Source organism: Paramisgurnus dabryanus, chromosome 6 (genome assembly GCF_030506205.2).
Source record: "Paramisgurnus dabryanus chromosome 6, PD_genome_1.1, whole genome shotgun sequence".
NCBI lineage: Eukaryota > Metazoa > Chordata > Actinopteri > Cypriniformes > Cobitidae > Paramisgurnus > Paramisgurnus dabryanus.
In genome coordinates this window covers 36459490-36476824 of record NC_133342.1, presented here as the reverse complement: position 1 = coordinate 36476824, position 17335 = coordinate 36459490, and the positions used below count along the sequence as shown (strand labels likewise).

Sequence of the window (17335 nt, the reverse complement as noted above, 5' to 3'; positions counted from 1 at the left end):
TTAGCAGTTTTGCATCGCGTATCACGGGTAAAAGTAATTATATTTATTAAAGTGCTTGAATTTCAATAGGTCTAGCGGGTTTCTGTTCGAGCCGATCAGAATTTGAACAAGATGCGCTGTGTGCTGCTATAACAATTACTCAAAACCTTAGCAATACTAACTAATAATTATTGTGCGATTAATGTGCGCTAGGTAGCACTTTTGACCAGGGGAAACGAGGCTCAGGAGGGGAAACGTATGCCAAACGTTGTTGTGAATGTAAATAACATCAATCAGTCATAATTGTAAGTGTTCATTCCTTCAAGGCTTTATGTGTTTACTGCTTGGTAGATCTCTATTCCGATGTTTACTACCGGTGATCACAGCATGACTGAGTGACGTTGTTCAGGTCGTTTCCCGGTGGGAGGGATCAGGTAGCACAGAGGGGCGGGATGAGTTTTTTAAAACGTACTAACCGTCTCAGGCTTTCTCGACCGATTTTCAACATCGTAGACTACAGCTTTAATAATTTTATTGTCTTCTTTGTAGGCTGTCTGACTGCAGTATTGGAGCTGAAGGTTGTGTTGCTTTGGTTTCAGCTCTGAGATCTAACCCATCACAACTGACAGAACTGAATCTGAGCAGAAATAAACCAGGAGATTCAGGAGTGAAGCTGATCTCTAATCTACTGAATGATCCACACTGTCAACTAAAGAAACTAATGTAAGTGATACTCTTCATGTTTTTAGCAGAAGACATTTCATTGAATTGTAAGTACCTGTCAGGTAGGGCTGCACGATTAATCGAAAAAGAATCACGATCTCGATTCATACATGTATGCGATCTTCATTTTAAATGACGGCGATTCACTTGCAAATACAGTATTTCCCTGTATTCAGATTCTGCGTTTACGTGTTCACGTATTTAGATTACAATCCAAGAATATCAGTCAAACTTGCTAACACACACTCATACAGGGTAAAACCAAACCCTATTCATTCACCAATCAGACCCGATCGTTTCTCTCCTCTCTCTCATCTCATTTGCGGCTTTCCGCTGTCACTCCCGTGACGTATAACAAGGCGACAGACCTAAACACAGTCGTTTACTTGGTGGATTTGGAGCGGCTATTTTCACCAAAAAGAGAGGATTAACGAGCGTCATTGTGGAAAATCCTGGTGGCGACGGAGAAACTGAAGATGCAACAACAATGGTTCCGAAAGAAGGCAAGGAAATTATTTACCTCAGGACCTACCTAAATCGGAAGGCTGGAACCTCCGGAGGTCGCATATGCAGGCTGTATACGTCATCAAGCCTGGTTCATTTGAGTTAACGGAGCATTACATTCGCAAGTCATAAACATACTTCAACAATTTATTATTAACTAAAAATATTAGTCATCTTTATAACGTTAATTGTTAATATTCTGAAATTATGATGCGCAGTTTAGAAATGCGACATCCATAGAGGCTGCAGCCTTCAGATTGAGAAACGGCCTCTGTGTCACCACCACAAGTTCTCCATTAGAAAGGGTTTTTAGCATGAGGGGAACATTGTTACATGTCTGCGTTTCTCTCTGATGCCTCAAAATGTTGATCGTTTAGTCTTTTAAAGGTTTAACGTTAGTGTTTTTAAAGTTTTAAAGTTGGCCAGTTTGATAGTACAAAAAGCACAGGTGCAATTTAACAGCTAACGTTAACAAATTTTAAATTACTCTAAATTTTAAGGGGTCTAAAATAAGAAAGAGACTTTTAAGACACGTTATTATAACTGAAAGTCCTGTAGCACGTTTTTTTTTTTTTTAGTTAAGTGCATAATACATGTTTTTGTAAAAAAAAAGAGAATCGGGTGAGAGAATCGGGATCTCAATTCCCATGGAAAAAATCGTGATTCACATTTTAGCTTGAATCGTGCAGCCCTACTGTCAGGTCTTCACAGGGTTGTAGTCTAGTCCGACTCGAGTCTGCGTCAATCACAGTAAATTCTGCTGTGTTAATTGAATTAATCGATTTCACATGCAGTGTGTTAAAGTAACATTGAAGCAGTGTTAGAGTTAATTGGATACTTAAGGGATCATTTAAGTAAAGATTTTTTAATATTGAAGACACCTGGGGCCGTATTCACAAAGAATTTTAAGGCTAAAAGTAGCTCCTAACTGGCGAATTTAGGAGCAACTCCTAAAAATAATGGGCGTGTCACTCCTAACTTTAGGACTACTAATTTTTTTCACTAAAAGTAATTCACAAAACATTTTAGCCCTAAAAGTAGCACCTAAGTCTGGGACAGCCTAAAAGAAGTCGAGAGGACTCCTAACTCACTAAGACCTATTCACAAAGGATCTTAAAATGCCTTAGGTGCTGATCCTCCTTAACATGGACAGTTTCACCAACTCAAAAGCATTGCACATAACACTTAAAAGCACACTTTAATGTAAGCATATTGTTTATAACATTTGTTTCATAATTCATTACATTCATGACAAGCAGGAAGTTTTTTAGAATTACATGAAACAATAATGAAATTAAATATTTAATATTATAGGCATACCTGTTGCCATGCTAGTCTGTTTAAAGGCTGCAATCTCAACCCTCTACTGCGATTGTAATGCATATACCACCGCCTCTTGCATTCGTCCAGGGTCCGCGACATAAGCGGGAATGCTGCATTGATCTGCAACAAATCCTCTCCCCAGTGATGCGTGGGTTGATCCGAAATGAGCGGATGCATGCGGTCACCCGCGGTTACGAGTCATCCAAAAATATTTTTTATGATATTCGGGTCACGTTCGGTCGGGTCGTTTGAAATAAAGATGGCAATTAACTATTAAACAATTACTACTTAAAAAAAATGCGAGCCAGGGAGCGGGTCGGGTACACTATTTATTTTTTATTTTTTGCGTCCGAGTCGCGGGCGGGTTAGTTGAAAACGTTGGTCGGGTGCCAGTTGTTTTGTACATTGACCCGCGCATCACTTTCTCGCATGTCTCACGCTTAGTTTTGCTTGATATCTCAGTGCCGAATTTCCCGTTTATTACGTTTCTTTTTTCCAGCACCAACTGGGCCAGCAGCAGTAACTGATCCTGCATCCATTTGGGCTTTCTTTTTCGTTTTGGCGAGTTCATAATCCACCGTCATTTATTTATTACATTAGGCAGGCTTCTTTAATATGGGCAACATTTCCTTGCTTTAAGTAGTCTATTTAGGCTAATAGGATGTACATTAAAGGCGGAGTCCACGATGTTTGAAAAACGGTTTGGAAAAGGAGACGGGCCGACTACCAAAACACACTTATAGCCAATCAAATCAAATCAAATGCCGGGTTGCGTATGTGTGGGGCGGGTCTATCAACAGAAGGTCCAGATTCTATTGGGGTAGGGGCGTGTTTGTTTAGGTGATTTCAAATATCAACATTGGCTTTCAAACATCATGGACTCCGCCTTTAATCAAGCAAGTGTTAATGCAATGTAGTTTTTTATTATTAGGCAATTGGCGGTTTTCATTTGTATTAGGCTACCTTGATTTAATTTAATTAAATTCACGACTTTTCTTTATATATATGCATTTCGATGGCATTACTATTATTATTTTGTATAGGACACAGACATATTTCGATATTGTAATTCCATGATTTGGTGCGTCTGTGTTATGTTCCATGACAGCCCTGTCATCTAACAACCAATCACTGTGGTCATTGCGAGGCAGTTTTAAGAGAAAACTCCTAGCTAAAATCTTTTAGTGCGATTTAGGAGTACTCTTAGTGATAAGATAAAATGCTTTGTGAATACGGCCCCAGATAATGAGCAGAATCGCCAAAGGAAAGAGAAACACAAGAACTACAACTGACTTCCAGCCACTGCCTTAGATAAAATCAACTCAAAAGACATTAAATCTCTTTTATTACCAAACAGGCTGTTCTTCTTTCAGTCAGCTGTCTACATTTGTCTGATTTTTTTAAAACAATAACAGAGTTTAAAATGTTAATGTTGTATTGAAAATGTTTGGTCACCACTATTGTGATCAGCGTTTTCTTTAGTTGGACAGTATATAATGTTAGTACATAATGTTAGGGATGCAAACATGCTGGTGAACAGCAATGCATGCATAATGACCTTAAATTACTTTTATGGTTATTTATGGTCATACAGATAAAAACGTTGTGTTTCTGTAAAATAATATTTAAAACATGATGCGCATTCTGCCGGCTGCCGCATCGGTTTCTGTGTGTTTGTGAAGCTTATAACAGAAAAAGAACTGAAAATCATTTTACATTTGTTTTGTTAATATTGTAATTATTTAAGTGCCACATATTTCATTTATTTATTTTATTCAATTTTCTCTATACACAGAAGAGCTGCAGTTGCGTGATGTGACCATCATCATGTTCTGTTGTTTTTAAGATATTTTAGAAAATTTATTTATAAAAGAGTGAACAATGTGAATCATGCAAGTAATGAATTTCACTATTTTAAATAGTCTGTCTGCCAGGGCGGTAATCCAAGGTCCATGGCCCGATTTTCTCTCGGATTCTCGGGAGGGATTTTTTTTTTTACGAAAAATTGGGAGGGATTTTTTATTACGAAGAATTGTAAATTCGGCCCGATAATCCTGAAGTGTGAGCCAGGCATAAGGCAGTTGCTGGAAGTTAGTTGTAGTTCATGTGTTTCGCTTTCCTCCAGGCTACGTTTACACATGGTCGACTATTTTCATAAACAGACATTTCTACCTCTCCGGTTTCAAAAATAATATTGTGCACACATTTCAGTTTTCAGAAAAGTGTTCATTTACACGTACCCGTGCATATATGTCGTCAAGAGAAGCTCAAACCCACGTAAGCCAATCACCGGTGGCGATGGTGGTGATGCTGACTGTTTCTTCGTGTTAGAGGGAGGAGTTGTTGCAGTAGGTGTTCGATGACGTCAAAGTACTGCGAGAGCGATTCGAAAATAGACCTCTACGTGTGATTTCTCAACTCGCTCTCACGGTACGTTGACATCATCCACCCGTCACAAGTAAATATGCGGCAGGAATCAAACAATATGGTGACGGAAATGCTGCTCTTGGAAGGAAATTAAAAATAAAAGAAGAAAAGACGATTGTGGGTGCAAACTCAGTCTGTTTCCATTGTGTATGTTGTTTATAGTGGAGTGTCCTATCTCCATATTTTCTCGAGTTTGTTCTGTTGTACGCATGACAGTGTCTTTCCCCTGTGCTTTGGTGATATTGAGTGTAGTATTGTCATTACAGTTCCCCGTTTTTTGTTGAATATTGGCATCTTTACATTCATAACTTAAAAAAGAGCTTTATTTTTTGTTTAAAAAGATAGAAAGCCTGATAGGATGAGAGAGAATGGAACAGGAGCCGGGATGGACAATGATGAACTATATTTCAGGTTGCCCAAAGCACTATACTGAGCAACATTTAGCCCCACAAACCTTCATTATGCACTTTCATAGTAACAAGCTCCATAGTTTTGTCACTGTAAACGCAATATTTTCTGGGTATTTAAGCAAAATAAGGGGCCGTTCACATGTCGCGCCTAAAAACACGTGGAAAACGCTAGGCGCATAGGTTCTTATCACCATGACCTGCAGTGCACTTGCAGCATTCTAAAAGTTGAGATGTTTTTTACTCAATGCGGTGCGGACTCGCCTGGAAAAAAAGAGCGCGTCACATGTGAACTGCCCCTAATCCAATCCAAGGATTTTTTTTCTCTGCTCTGCAGGCTGTCTTACTGCAGTATTGGAGCTGAAGGTTGTGTTGCTTTGGCTTCAGCTTTAAGTTCAAACCCATCACATCTGAGAGAACTAAATCTGAACTATAATAAACCAGGAGATTCAGGAGTGAAGCTGCTCTTCAATCTACTGGAAGATCCACAGTGTAAACTAGAAAAACTACAGTAAGTAAACTATCATCATATTCAGACTCTTGTTTTATTCATCCACTTTTGAATAACTTAAGAATATAAACACATACTGTATAGAGTATTGTTACACTATCCCAGATAGCAAGCAACCACTGAACCATTGCTGATGCACCAATGTTAATTGTACTGGATCAATATCATTTTTGTAATGGTAATTTTTATCGAAAAAATATTAAAATTCCATAAACAAATCAAAAGTAAAAGCATTTACTTGATGTTATAATGTGATGTTGCTTTAAAGTCCAGTGTAAAAAACTTCACTGTTTTAACAGGAAAATAGTGGCTAATAATTGCATTACTTTCACAGTTATTATCAAAGTAATTTATTAGAAATGTTATGAATACCAAACTGTGATTTTACACTTACTGATAGAACAGACTTTCTGTAATTCCGCATTGAAATACTTTGAATTTATAAAATTAAATTAATTTATACAGGATTTTATTATTTTTCATTCAAGCTATAGTAAGAAAAAATTTCATATATTTAAAGTGTTATAACAAAAACCTTATGAAACAAAGTTTATTTACCAATCATTTGATATCAGTGGTTTGGTGCGCATTTCAAACTGGCAAACTCATTTGATTTTTGCATTACCGGCAGGTATTATCATTAGCCTCTTTCACATAGTAAATTACCATGAATTTACCAGAATGAACTTACCAGTAAATAAAAAACCTCCCTTACCGGTAAATTGGCGGCACTGTTTTACTAAATAAAGGATTCTTTTCACATAATCTGTTAACTGCAATTTAGCAGTAAATTACCAGTAAAGACTGCATGTGTGAAAGGGACTATTAATGTTCAGTCATCACTTTATTATCTCAATAACTTTAATATTCTTCATTGTCACTTTATATACATTGTTATGTGTGCTCATGTGTTATGTCATGTCATCTGTTGCAAAGACTACAAACCATAAAGATCAAACTGCCTTACTAAAGGAAACATTGATCATCATAATGGTGACCAAACATTTTCAATAAAGCATCAGCATCTAAACCTCTGTTAATTCTTAAAAAGTAGAGAAATGTAGAGTAGTGCCAGAAATAAAGTCACTATTTTTGTAAAAAGAGAGATTTAACGGGCAGATATTATGCAAAATCCACTTTTACAAAGTGTTTGGACATAAACGTCTGTTGGCAGTGAACGCTACAATGAAAAAACTTTTTAATCTCCATCAAACCAAAGCAGTCTCATTAGATATGCTGTTTTGATTCCTTTGTTAATCTGATGTCACACTGGTAAATCCCTGCCCACGGCCACTGACCCAAAAGCTTTTCTAAATGTGTTTATTAGCACATTGTAGCGCTAATGAGGCTAAATATACTATTTTCCTAGACCAGTGGTCTCCAAAATGGAGTCTGTGAGTTGCTCGCCAAGGCACGTTCTATTAATAGCCTCAATTTTAATATTTATATATCACAGATTTTTTTATATTAGATTGGCTTCTTTTATCTATATTAAAATTTTAAACAATGATAAAACATCAACAAGTAAAATTAAATTAAAAAACAACAAAGTTTTGAGTAGACTATATCAAAAAAGTAGCCGTACAGATTGTTATATCCATGGTGGTTGCCCTTGCTTACAAAAAGGTTGGAGACCCCTGTTCTAGACTGTATGAAATCAGATCTATTTTTAACCAAAGCAGTAGCTCATTTGCATTTAAAGGTAAACACACGGAAACAGTACTTTTGCTCTGACCCAAAATTTTAAGCTGAAACTTCACAAACACATTCTACACACACCTGACACTTGTGTCCATTTTTTCAAAATTCTAAATATCTTTTCTTTGTGTTTATCAGAACAAAGAAATACATACAGGTTTATAACAACTTGACAGTGAAAAAATTATGAAAGAATTTATGTTTTTGGGTAAACTATCCCTTTAATCACTTAAGTATCCAATTAACTCTAACACTGCTTCTGTGTTACTTTAACACCCTGCTGGTGGTTCCTGTATGAACACCGAGCGGTGTTAATTTAACACCGAAAAATTTACAATGAAGCAGTGTTGTAGTTGATGAGATAATGCAATGATGATTGAACATTACTAATGAAACCCACATTCTCTCAAATTAATATTTAGTATCTTTGCCATACCTGACCCAGATAAGTTATATAATAATGGCTCCACATTTTTTTTCTAAAATGAGAGGGCTGAACCGGATTATTTCATTTTTTTTCTCAGACTGAGTAACTGTGATCTGACAGAGAAAAGTTGTTCATCACTGGCCTTGGTTCTTGGCTCAAACTCCTCAAGTCTGACAGAACTGGACCTTAGTTACAATAAACTGCAGGATTCAGGAGTGAAGCTGCTGTCTGATGGACTGAAGAATATGAACTGTAAACTGGAGATATTACAGTAAGAAAATATTTAATTTAGGTTTAACATGCCTATATGTTTGTATGCTGAATATTATTATTTTCCAGTGGCGGCCAATGACTTCTTTTTTCGAGGGCGCTCGATGCGAAGTTCGTTACAACATGTTGTAGCCCATCATGTGTGTGGTTCCTTTTTTCAAAATATGTGTTCTGCGCTTTGAGAGATCATGCGTGCATCACGTGTTTTGTCAAAATAAGTGCCTGCTGCAAATGCGTCTAAAGGGATTTCTATATGCGTAATCAGAGTTTACTGTTAAGGGAGTGTATTGCGTGTATTTTGTGAACATGTGCAGCAGGCACTTATTTTGACAAAACACGTGATGCACAGTACACAGGATCTCTCGATGCGCAAAACACATATTTTGAAAAAAGGAACAACACACGACACTCCAAACACTTATTTTGAATTAGCGCGTCACGAGCCGCCACTGTTATTTACAGTAGTATAAGTATAAAAAAGTGCTGATGTATCTAATTTGATTTACTTATCTTTTCAGGCTGTTTAACTGCAGTATTGGAGCTGAAGGTTGTGTCGCTCTGACTTCAGCTCTGGTATCAAATCCATCACATCTGAGAGAACTGAATCTGAGTTTAAATAAACCTGGAGATTCTGGAGTGAAGCGGCTCTCCGATCTACTGAAAGATCCACACTGTAAACTAGAGAAACTGCTGTGAGTGACAATTTCATCATATTATTAGAGTATCTATCATCTTCTAGGAAGACCTTATACAGTATGTACGTTTCAACCATAGCAAAGATTTTACTAGATAATGTAAACAATAATGTTCATGAGAGCCGAGCCAGACCACAACATAATGTTACTTGTATCACACTATACAGCACCCCTCTAGATCTTGCAATAAACACAATTATCACCAGTAATAACAAAAATTTGCTCTTGGAGGCTTATTGTTTTTATGTAACAAAAGTTGTCTAATGCATTTATAAAAAATCTCCCCTTACATAACATAATAAACTTTAAAAACAGTTTATAAACTTACCTCATTTATACTGGCCACTGCCAGTTTAAGATGGTTATCATCGTGCCTTTCTCCAACACATTATTTTTTCTGAAAAATCGAACACTACTTCCAGAGCATTTTTGCATGCCCATTTGGGAAAGGTGTGTTATTTACAGAATTTTTTGTATAAATCAAATGATCATTAATCATGTTAATGATTATATATGTGTGCCTGCTAAACTTGCCATTTTTGACTTCTACTCATTTTACCATTGCAAAACTAAAGCCCAGTGCACGGTTAATAGATTTTCCCCCTTGCGACTAGTCACTATCGTTTTTGTGGATGAACCGATAATCTGATCAGATGGTGCGCGGTATGTTGAAACCCTCAGAATCTGCTCGGAAGAATGTCGGTGGTAGCATAGAAATCTAGACGCACTCTAGCGGACACAAAATATATTTGCAGCCAGGGTTTAGTCTAGGTACTCTCCATAGACTTAAGAGCTCCAAAAACCAAAATTGTGTCAGGCCAATCACATCGTGTATAGCATATGCGGGGCGGGCTTAACATAATGACAACGAGTTGCGACGGTTCCCTGGCACTTGAAAACAAAGACTGGCTGCTGCTGGCGAACAGCTGTCTTTTGAATCGGCTTTGGCCACTACTCTGGAGGACTTAGAGTTATGTTTTGAGAAAAGAGCAAAGAACCCTACTGAAGTCCTTTGAGCAAGGAAGATGTGTTTGGAGTTTTGCCGACTGGTTACGGTAAAAGTTTAACCTTCTTCGTTTCTCTGATTGGTCGCAGCGCTATCCTATTGTGTGCAGAGGCATTTTGAGGGACAACCTTTTATCCCGCCCCTCAGATTGAGTCGTCTGTGTGACGAGTTGCCAGACCTTACATCTTGATGTAGGTCTGGCTAACCAGGCTATGTTGGTGGCACTCTGATCACAAATCTGAAAAATTCAACATGTTGAATTAGGGGTGGGCGATATGACCAAAATCTTCTATCACGATAGGATTAATTTTATATCATGATAACGATATGTATCACGGTAGAGTTTTTTATGTTTTAATAAGGTTTAAATCTTTAATACCATAGAAATGTTCATAATTCTCACAAAAAACATATACAAGCATAGAAAGAAGATAAAAACAAACAAAACTCAAGCTCTCTGAAGATACACAGTCAATAAGAATGATAATAAATAATTATGCATGTATGTATAGGGCTATATATATTTTTATTTAAGGTAGAAAAGTGATTTAATCAGGAGCAGTGAGAGATTTTTTTCTCAATGCTGTTTGATTAACACGAGTGACAGACAGGAGCAAAATTAGGTAACTTCCCCTTTAAGACCAAAGTCCGGATCCAATACACTGTTACACATGCGCTTTCTCTTTTAGCTGTTTACTTTCTCTTAAGACCTTACTGGTCGTGTTTATGATGATGCTTGCAAAGACGGGAATTTTGACGCATATGTGTATTTAAGGCCAATAAAGCGGGAAAAATGCTCACGAGCTTAATAAGCAGAGGTCGCGCGACTTGCGCGCTCCTCACAGACAGAAAGAGCAGCGGTTGCGCGACTTGTCCGCTCCTGACACACAGAAAGAAGGCACGCATACAGATCTGTTGTCTGTGTTTCAATGGCTTAAAATAACTTGTTTTAAAACTGCAGTGCTTAAATACGTGTACAAACGTTACGTTTTCGCGACCACACGCACAGGAGCGTGACGTGGGCACGTAACCTCGATAGAAACGATAGTCCAAAATCTCTACCGGTTGACAAATTTCTACCGGTTTATTTTGTCTACCGGTTTATCGCCCACCCCTATGTTGAATATTGGATCCAAAATCCTGTTGTGTGGGGGGAACGTCAAGGATACGATACCCAATCAGAAAGCCAGCTGATGAAAGACGAAACCATAACAACCACACTACTGGCAAAGTCCAAAGTGAGATGTCACGTTTGACAACGAGAGACATTGCAAGATTTTCTGTTTACTCTGTCAAGATTCGTGTTGTTTGTGAACTTATGTGAAGGGAATTTGAAGATGTGTGGTGTGCTGACCACATAGTAGTATAGGAACAATATAGTAACAAAACTGGTAAATTGTAAATTTTTTACCATGTTTGTGATCTCTGTTTGAAATTGACTTAACACATACTGTTATCTTATAATTTCTCTCTCAGTCTGAGTTCCTGTAATCTTACAAAAAAAAGTTGTTCATCGTTGGCCTCAGTTCTTAGCTCAAACTCCTCAAATCTGAGAGAACTGAACCTGAATATCAATAACCTGCAGGATTCAGGAGCGATGCTGCTCTCTGATGGACTGAAGAATATAAACTGTAAACTGGAGACATTACAGTAAGAAAATCCTTACAAGCATATGCACATATGTACAGTACAGTATGTATAATGATTGTGACTATAATTTGTAGCATCATAAAATAAAATTAATTTATCTTTTAAAAGATTTCATTTTCTCCTCTCTTCAGGCTGTCTGACTGCAGTATTGGAGCTGAAGGTTGTGCTGCTTTGGGTTCAGCTCTGAGATCAAACCCATCACATCTGAGAAATCTGAATCTGACCTGGAATAAACCAGGAGACTCAGAAGTGAAGCGGCTCTCTGATCAACTGAAGGATTCAAACTGTAAACTAGAGTAAGTGCTTTATCTACTGTTAAAATTATCTTTAATTTTGAAAGCTGCAATTTGATTTTTGCCACTTTATTTCCTTTTCTGCTCAGAACATAGAATTAATTTCAAGTATTTAGTGTTAAAGGATTACTTAATTTTCTTAAAAAAAATTCTGACAATTTACTCACCCCCACGTGCGTTTTTAGACATAAAGCTCTACTGGGGCACAGGCCCCCTAATTTTTTTCTGATTTTTTTAAAGCCTGCTGTGTGCAAGAAGTATGCAACACTACAATGTCCATTGCTTAACCCACTATTCTACATTTATAAGTATAATCTTCATCATACCTAACATTATTAACATGTTTGGAGGCATATATGGCATAACATGTTTGGAAATAATGACAGCAGAGAAATATTTTCTACATTATACAATGATAGCAATGATTAATAACTTTTTACAAGAATTTTTTTTACAATATTTTAAGAAACCAGTCATTTTATGACTGCTATACTAAAATAATCTCAGTCATAGATACTGCTAACTGTTTATGTAGTGAGTTAAATATTAGTAAACTGAATATTAATTTCATATCTGAAAATACAGAACAGTATAACACATACATGTGTTGATTGATTTTCTCAGCAACAATGCAATCCTATAGACTTGACAAGAGGTTTTCCTGAGATTTTTCCTCTAATGTTTGAGACCTGACAGGGGGAGGATGTAGTTTGTCTTATCTCCCTTAAACTCATCATCTCTCCTTTCTGCTTCCCTTTCCATGCTTTGCACAAACATTTCTGATGTCCATCTACAGAAGCCAATAATGATCGAGTCAAAATAAGATTATCATTATTATTTAGAAACTTACTTTGAGTCAGCTTATGAAAACATGACGAAACTAATCGCGTGGCGTCACCTAGAATTTTGAATGGGGTTGTGCGTGGATGAATGCAAAGACACACTCAGACATGGATTTGTGCCTGTATGCGTCAGTGCAACTGCTGCGTCGCTTTTAAAAGTGTAAATTAGGTAAAAATATTGCATATAGATCTGTTTTTGCCACTATTATCTTTTTAAAAGAATACACTAGTTAACTGCTAAAATTTTAACTCGAGATTTACACCGGGGCACAAAAGATTTCCACTGGGGCGACGCCCCTGCTCACCCCCATGTCATGCAAAATGTTGAAGTCTTTCTTTGTTCAGTCAAGAAGAAATTAAGTTTTTGAGGATAATATTCCAGTATTTTTCTCAATTAAATAGACTTTATTTAATTCACTGACATATTTTAATCTCAGTTGCAAATCACCATTTGCTATTTTAGTTCCTCTGGCTTCGCTTACAGAGCCTGCCAGAACTCAAATAAATTCACTTCGCATTTGCGTTTCCAATGCTTGCATGTAAACCTGTCAATCACTCTTGAGAGGTGGGGTTATGCTATAGGGCGTGTTTGCTTTCGAAAGCCTTGTCACTCACAGTCAACCACACTTTGCTGCTGCTTGCGCTTAAATGGCCACAAGGTAGTGTAACAATAGATTTCACACAGGAAGCAGTCGCAGGAAATGTAAACACAGGTTTATTAAAACACTGAAAATAATACAGGTAAACAGGAACAACACTAATGTCAAGATGACGGTAATGGTGATCGAAGGACTACAGTGGTGAGGGGGTGCTGGTGATTGCTGGTGCCGTTTGTGGAGTGGGTCTGTGGTGATAATCCAATATGTGAAGATCGATATGTGAAGTTTGATTTTAGAGATGTGAAACGCAGGATGAATTCTCATGTACGCAGGAGGGAGGTTAAGGCAAACTGTCACGCGGTTAATGATCTTGGCGACAGCAAACGGGCCAATAAATTTGGGAGCAAGCTTATTCGAGATGGAACGCATCGGAATGTTTTGAGTAGAAAGCCACACTTTTTGACCGACGACGTACATGGGAGGCTTAGACCGGTGGCGATCGGCTTTAGCCTTGGTGCGGTCCCCCACCCGGAGTAGATCTTCACGAGCTCTAGTCCAGGTACGGTGGCACCTCTGGACATAGGCGTGAGCGGAGGGACCCGCAATCTTGGATTCCAGACTAGGAAAATTAGGTGGCTGGTAACCTAAACTACATTCAAAAGGTGATAGGCCTGTGGATGACACTGGCAATGAATTGTGTGCATACTCCACCATAGAGAGATATTGGCTCCAGGATGAAGGATTCTTGGAAGCCAAACATCGCAACCCCCTTTCCACATCTTGGTTGGCTCGCTCGGTTTGACCATTGCTCTGGGGATGAAACCTGGAAGACAGAACAGTCGCTCCTAACAATTTGCAAAACTCTCGCCAAAATTTGGACACGAATTGGGGACCCCTGTCGGAGACCACGTCTGTCGGAAGGCCATGTAACCGGAAGACATGGTTTACTACAGTTACCACTGTCTCCTTGGCTGATGTTAATTTGGGCAAGGGGATGAAATGAGTCGCCTTTGAGAATCGGTCCACTACGGTTAAAATCCCTGTATTACCCTGGGAGGGTGGTAATGAAAATTGGGCGCAATGTGGGACCAGGGTCTCGAAGGGACTGGCAGTGGTAGAAGTAACCTCCCAGATAGCAAGCACATGTGGGCCACTTCAGGCGAAGATGCGGCACTGCTGGCCTTCTTATGGCCCGAATAAAAGGGATGTGAACCTAAAGTGGCTCACATGTAAAATAGCAAAAATGGGCCAAATATATCAAATCACATGTGGGCCACCTTTGGCAAAAATGCTGCACAACAGAAACGGCCTAACCTTGGAATAAACCAAATGTGGCCCTCACATTTTGCAGCAAATGTGTCCCAGTTCTTTACAAATAGGTCTGGGCCAGTTTTGGCAAAGATATGGCAAAGTAAGCACCAGCTCATGTGGGTGTGAGTCTGAAGTGGCCCACATATGATGTTGCAAATGTGGCCCAGCTGTATTAAGAAGCATCAGGGCCAGTTTTGGCAAAGATATTGCACATTAAGCACTAGCTCATGTGGGTGTGAGTCTGAAGTGATTCATATACCCAGCTAACAGAAAAAAGTTCTAAGAACGTTCCCTGAAAGTTCCCAAAAATGTTTTAAATATCAACTGTTTTAATATTGACTTGTTTGCTTGTTATGTAAATGATAGAGAAACATTGCATTTTATTATTTTATAAAACATTATTTCTGAAAACAGTAAAAATATTGCTGTAGAAAGCAAAATTCACTTATTAGGTTTAGATGTTGATGCTTTGTTTAATTTTAAGTCACCATTATTGTGATTAGCGTTTGTTTTGGTTGGACCCTTGACTTATTTATAAGTTGTTCCGTGGTTGCCTTACTTTGTGTGTATAAAACACATTTGTTATGGTAGTGTAAAATTATTTACAATAAAGTTGCAATTCTGTGGTGGTTGGTATATAATGGTAACAATCATGATCTAATTAATTGTTTTACTAAGAGTTTTTTATCTGTCAATAATATGAATGAAGTCCAGCACTTTCACAGCAGTTATAGTTATAGAAACTTTGGCAAAAATTAACTGCTGTATATTTGGGACGTACAAACATCAAGAATCAGAGTATGAATCTCAACCATGGTGACAAAGAAAATTGTAAAAAGTTAATTATTTATCCATGTTGCAATGCATGCTGGGAGTCCTGGATGAGATTTGTAATTTGTTAATACCCAGCATGCATTGCAGCATGAAGTTTTTCATTTAATAGTCACCATGGTTGAGATTCATACTCTGATTGTGGCATCACACTGGCTTGCTCGTGGTTGAGATGTGTTAAACAGGAGTGGACCACACAAGTGCCATAAATCATGCCAGGTGTGGGCCGAATCTGGGCCAGAATTTAAATCAACTATTACCCAGATTTGGGTCAGATCTGCATTATTTGCTTTGTGCTTGGCTGACATGTGGCATTTCTATGGCTTGCTTGTGGCAAAGTTCTGGAAAAAAGAAGTGGACCACTCAAGTGCCATCATTCCATGCCAAAGGTGGGCCAGATGAAAGTGTCAGATGTGAGCCAGATCTGGGCCACAGCAATTTTGCTATCTGGGCTGTCAGGAGGGCAATTGGAAGTCTTACCAGTGGCACAAACCAAGCAAGTCAAAACAAAATCGTGAATGTTGCGAGCCATACCCAGCTAACAGAATCGTTGTTTGACTAAGAACTTAGTGCGACTCACACCTGGATGACAAGCTACCTTGGAACAATGGCCCCACTGAATGACTTTGGACCGTAACTCCTCCGGCACAAATAAGCGGTTCGGGGGCAACGAGACGGAGGCGTTACCCCTTCTAAGGCTGTCAAAACCTTCGATTCGACCTCCCATCTGAGCGTGGAGACAAATAGGGTCTCCGGTAAAATTCGCTCAGGAGTAGAAGTGCGATCAGAACGCTCAAAAAGTGGAGACAAAGCATCGGATTTGATGTTTTTAGAACCCGGACGGTATGAAAGAGTGAAATCGAAACGTCCAAAAAGCCCACCGAGCCTGCCTGGAGTTAAGTCTTTTGGCAGTTTTAATGTATTCGAGGTTTTTGTGATCAGTCCAAACAAAAAAAGGTACATCCGAACCTTTTAACCAGTGGTGCCATTCCTCCAATGCAAGCTTGACTGCCAATAACTTCCTGTTGGCAATGTCATAATTACTTTCCGCAGGAGATAAACGATGAGACAAAAATGCGCAGGGATGAACCTTTCCATCTGAAGGTGTGCACTGGGAAAGCACTGCTCCTACCCCCACCTCTGACGCATCGACCTACACTATGAACTGAAGTGAGCGATCAGAGGAAACGAGAATGGGAGCTGAAACAAAGCAGCTCTTGATTTTGGAAAACCGTAGTTTTTCCAAACGTAGTACTAGGGGAGGTCAAGGCAGTCAGAGGAGCTAGTTGGCTGAAATTGCGAATGAAACGACAGAAAAATTGGCAAACCCCAGAAATCTCTGCAGGGCCTTGCGAGAATCTGGGGATGAACAATTCACCACAGTCTTAACCTTATCAGGATCCATGCGAACACCCTCAGTCGAAATGATGTGCCCTAGAAAGGAAACAGACCGTGCATGAAAAATGCATTTTTCCGCCTTGACAAAAAGCCCATTCTCAAGCAACCGCAGAAGCACTCGTCGTACGTGTTGCACATGTTCCTGGAGAGACGAAGAAAAAATTAATATGTCATCCAGGTAGACATATATGAACTGATATACCATATCTCACAACACATCATTAACGAGTGCTTGGAAGACCGCAGGCGTGTTCGTTAGCCTGAAAGGCATGACCCAGTACTTAAAATGGCCTCTAGGGGTGTTAAAAGCGGTCTTCGATTCATCCACCTCCCTGATATGGACCAAATGATAACCATTATGTAAGTCCAACTTAGTGAAGACGGACGCTCCTTGCAACCTCTCAAAGGCTGAAGACATCAACGGCAAAGAATAAGTATTCT

General features: G+C 38.7%; 1 protein-coding gene across 1 annotated transcript in view; it reads left to right on the top strand.

The window, feature by feature from the left end:
- The window catches only part of LOC135767482 (NACHT, LRR and PYD domains-containing protein 3-like), a 61649-nt gene that overhangs the window by 35213 nt on the left and 9101 nt on the right, over positions 1-17335 (top strand). The window contains exons 9-14 of the mRNA XM_065277210.2: positions 529-702; positions 5701-5874; positions 8097-8270; positions 8788-8961; positions 11447-11620; positions 11752-11916. Of these exons, the coding sequence (XP_065133282.1) occupies positions 529-702; positions 5701-5874; positions 8097-8270; positions 8788-8961; positions 11447-11620; positions 11752-11916 (1035 nt within the window). The remainder of the gene's footprint in view (positions 1-528; positions 703-5700; positions 5875-8096; positions 8271-8787; positions 8962-11446; positions 11621-11751; positions 11917-17335) is intronic.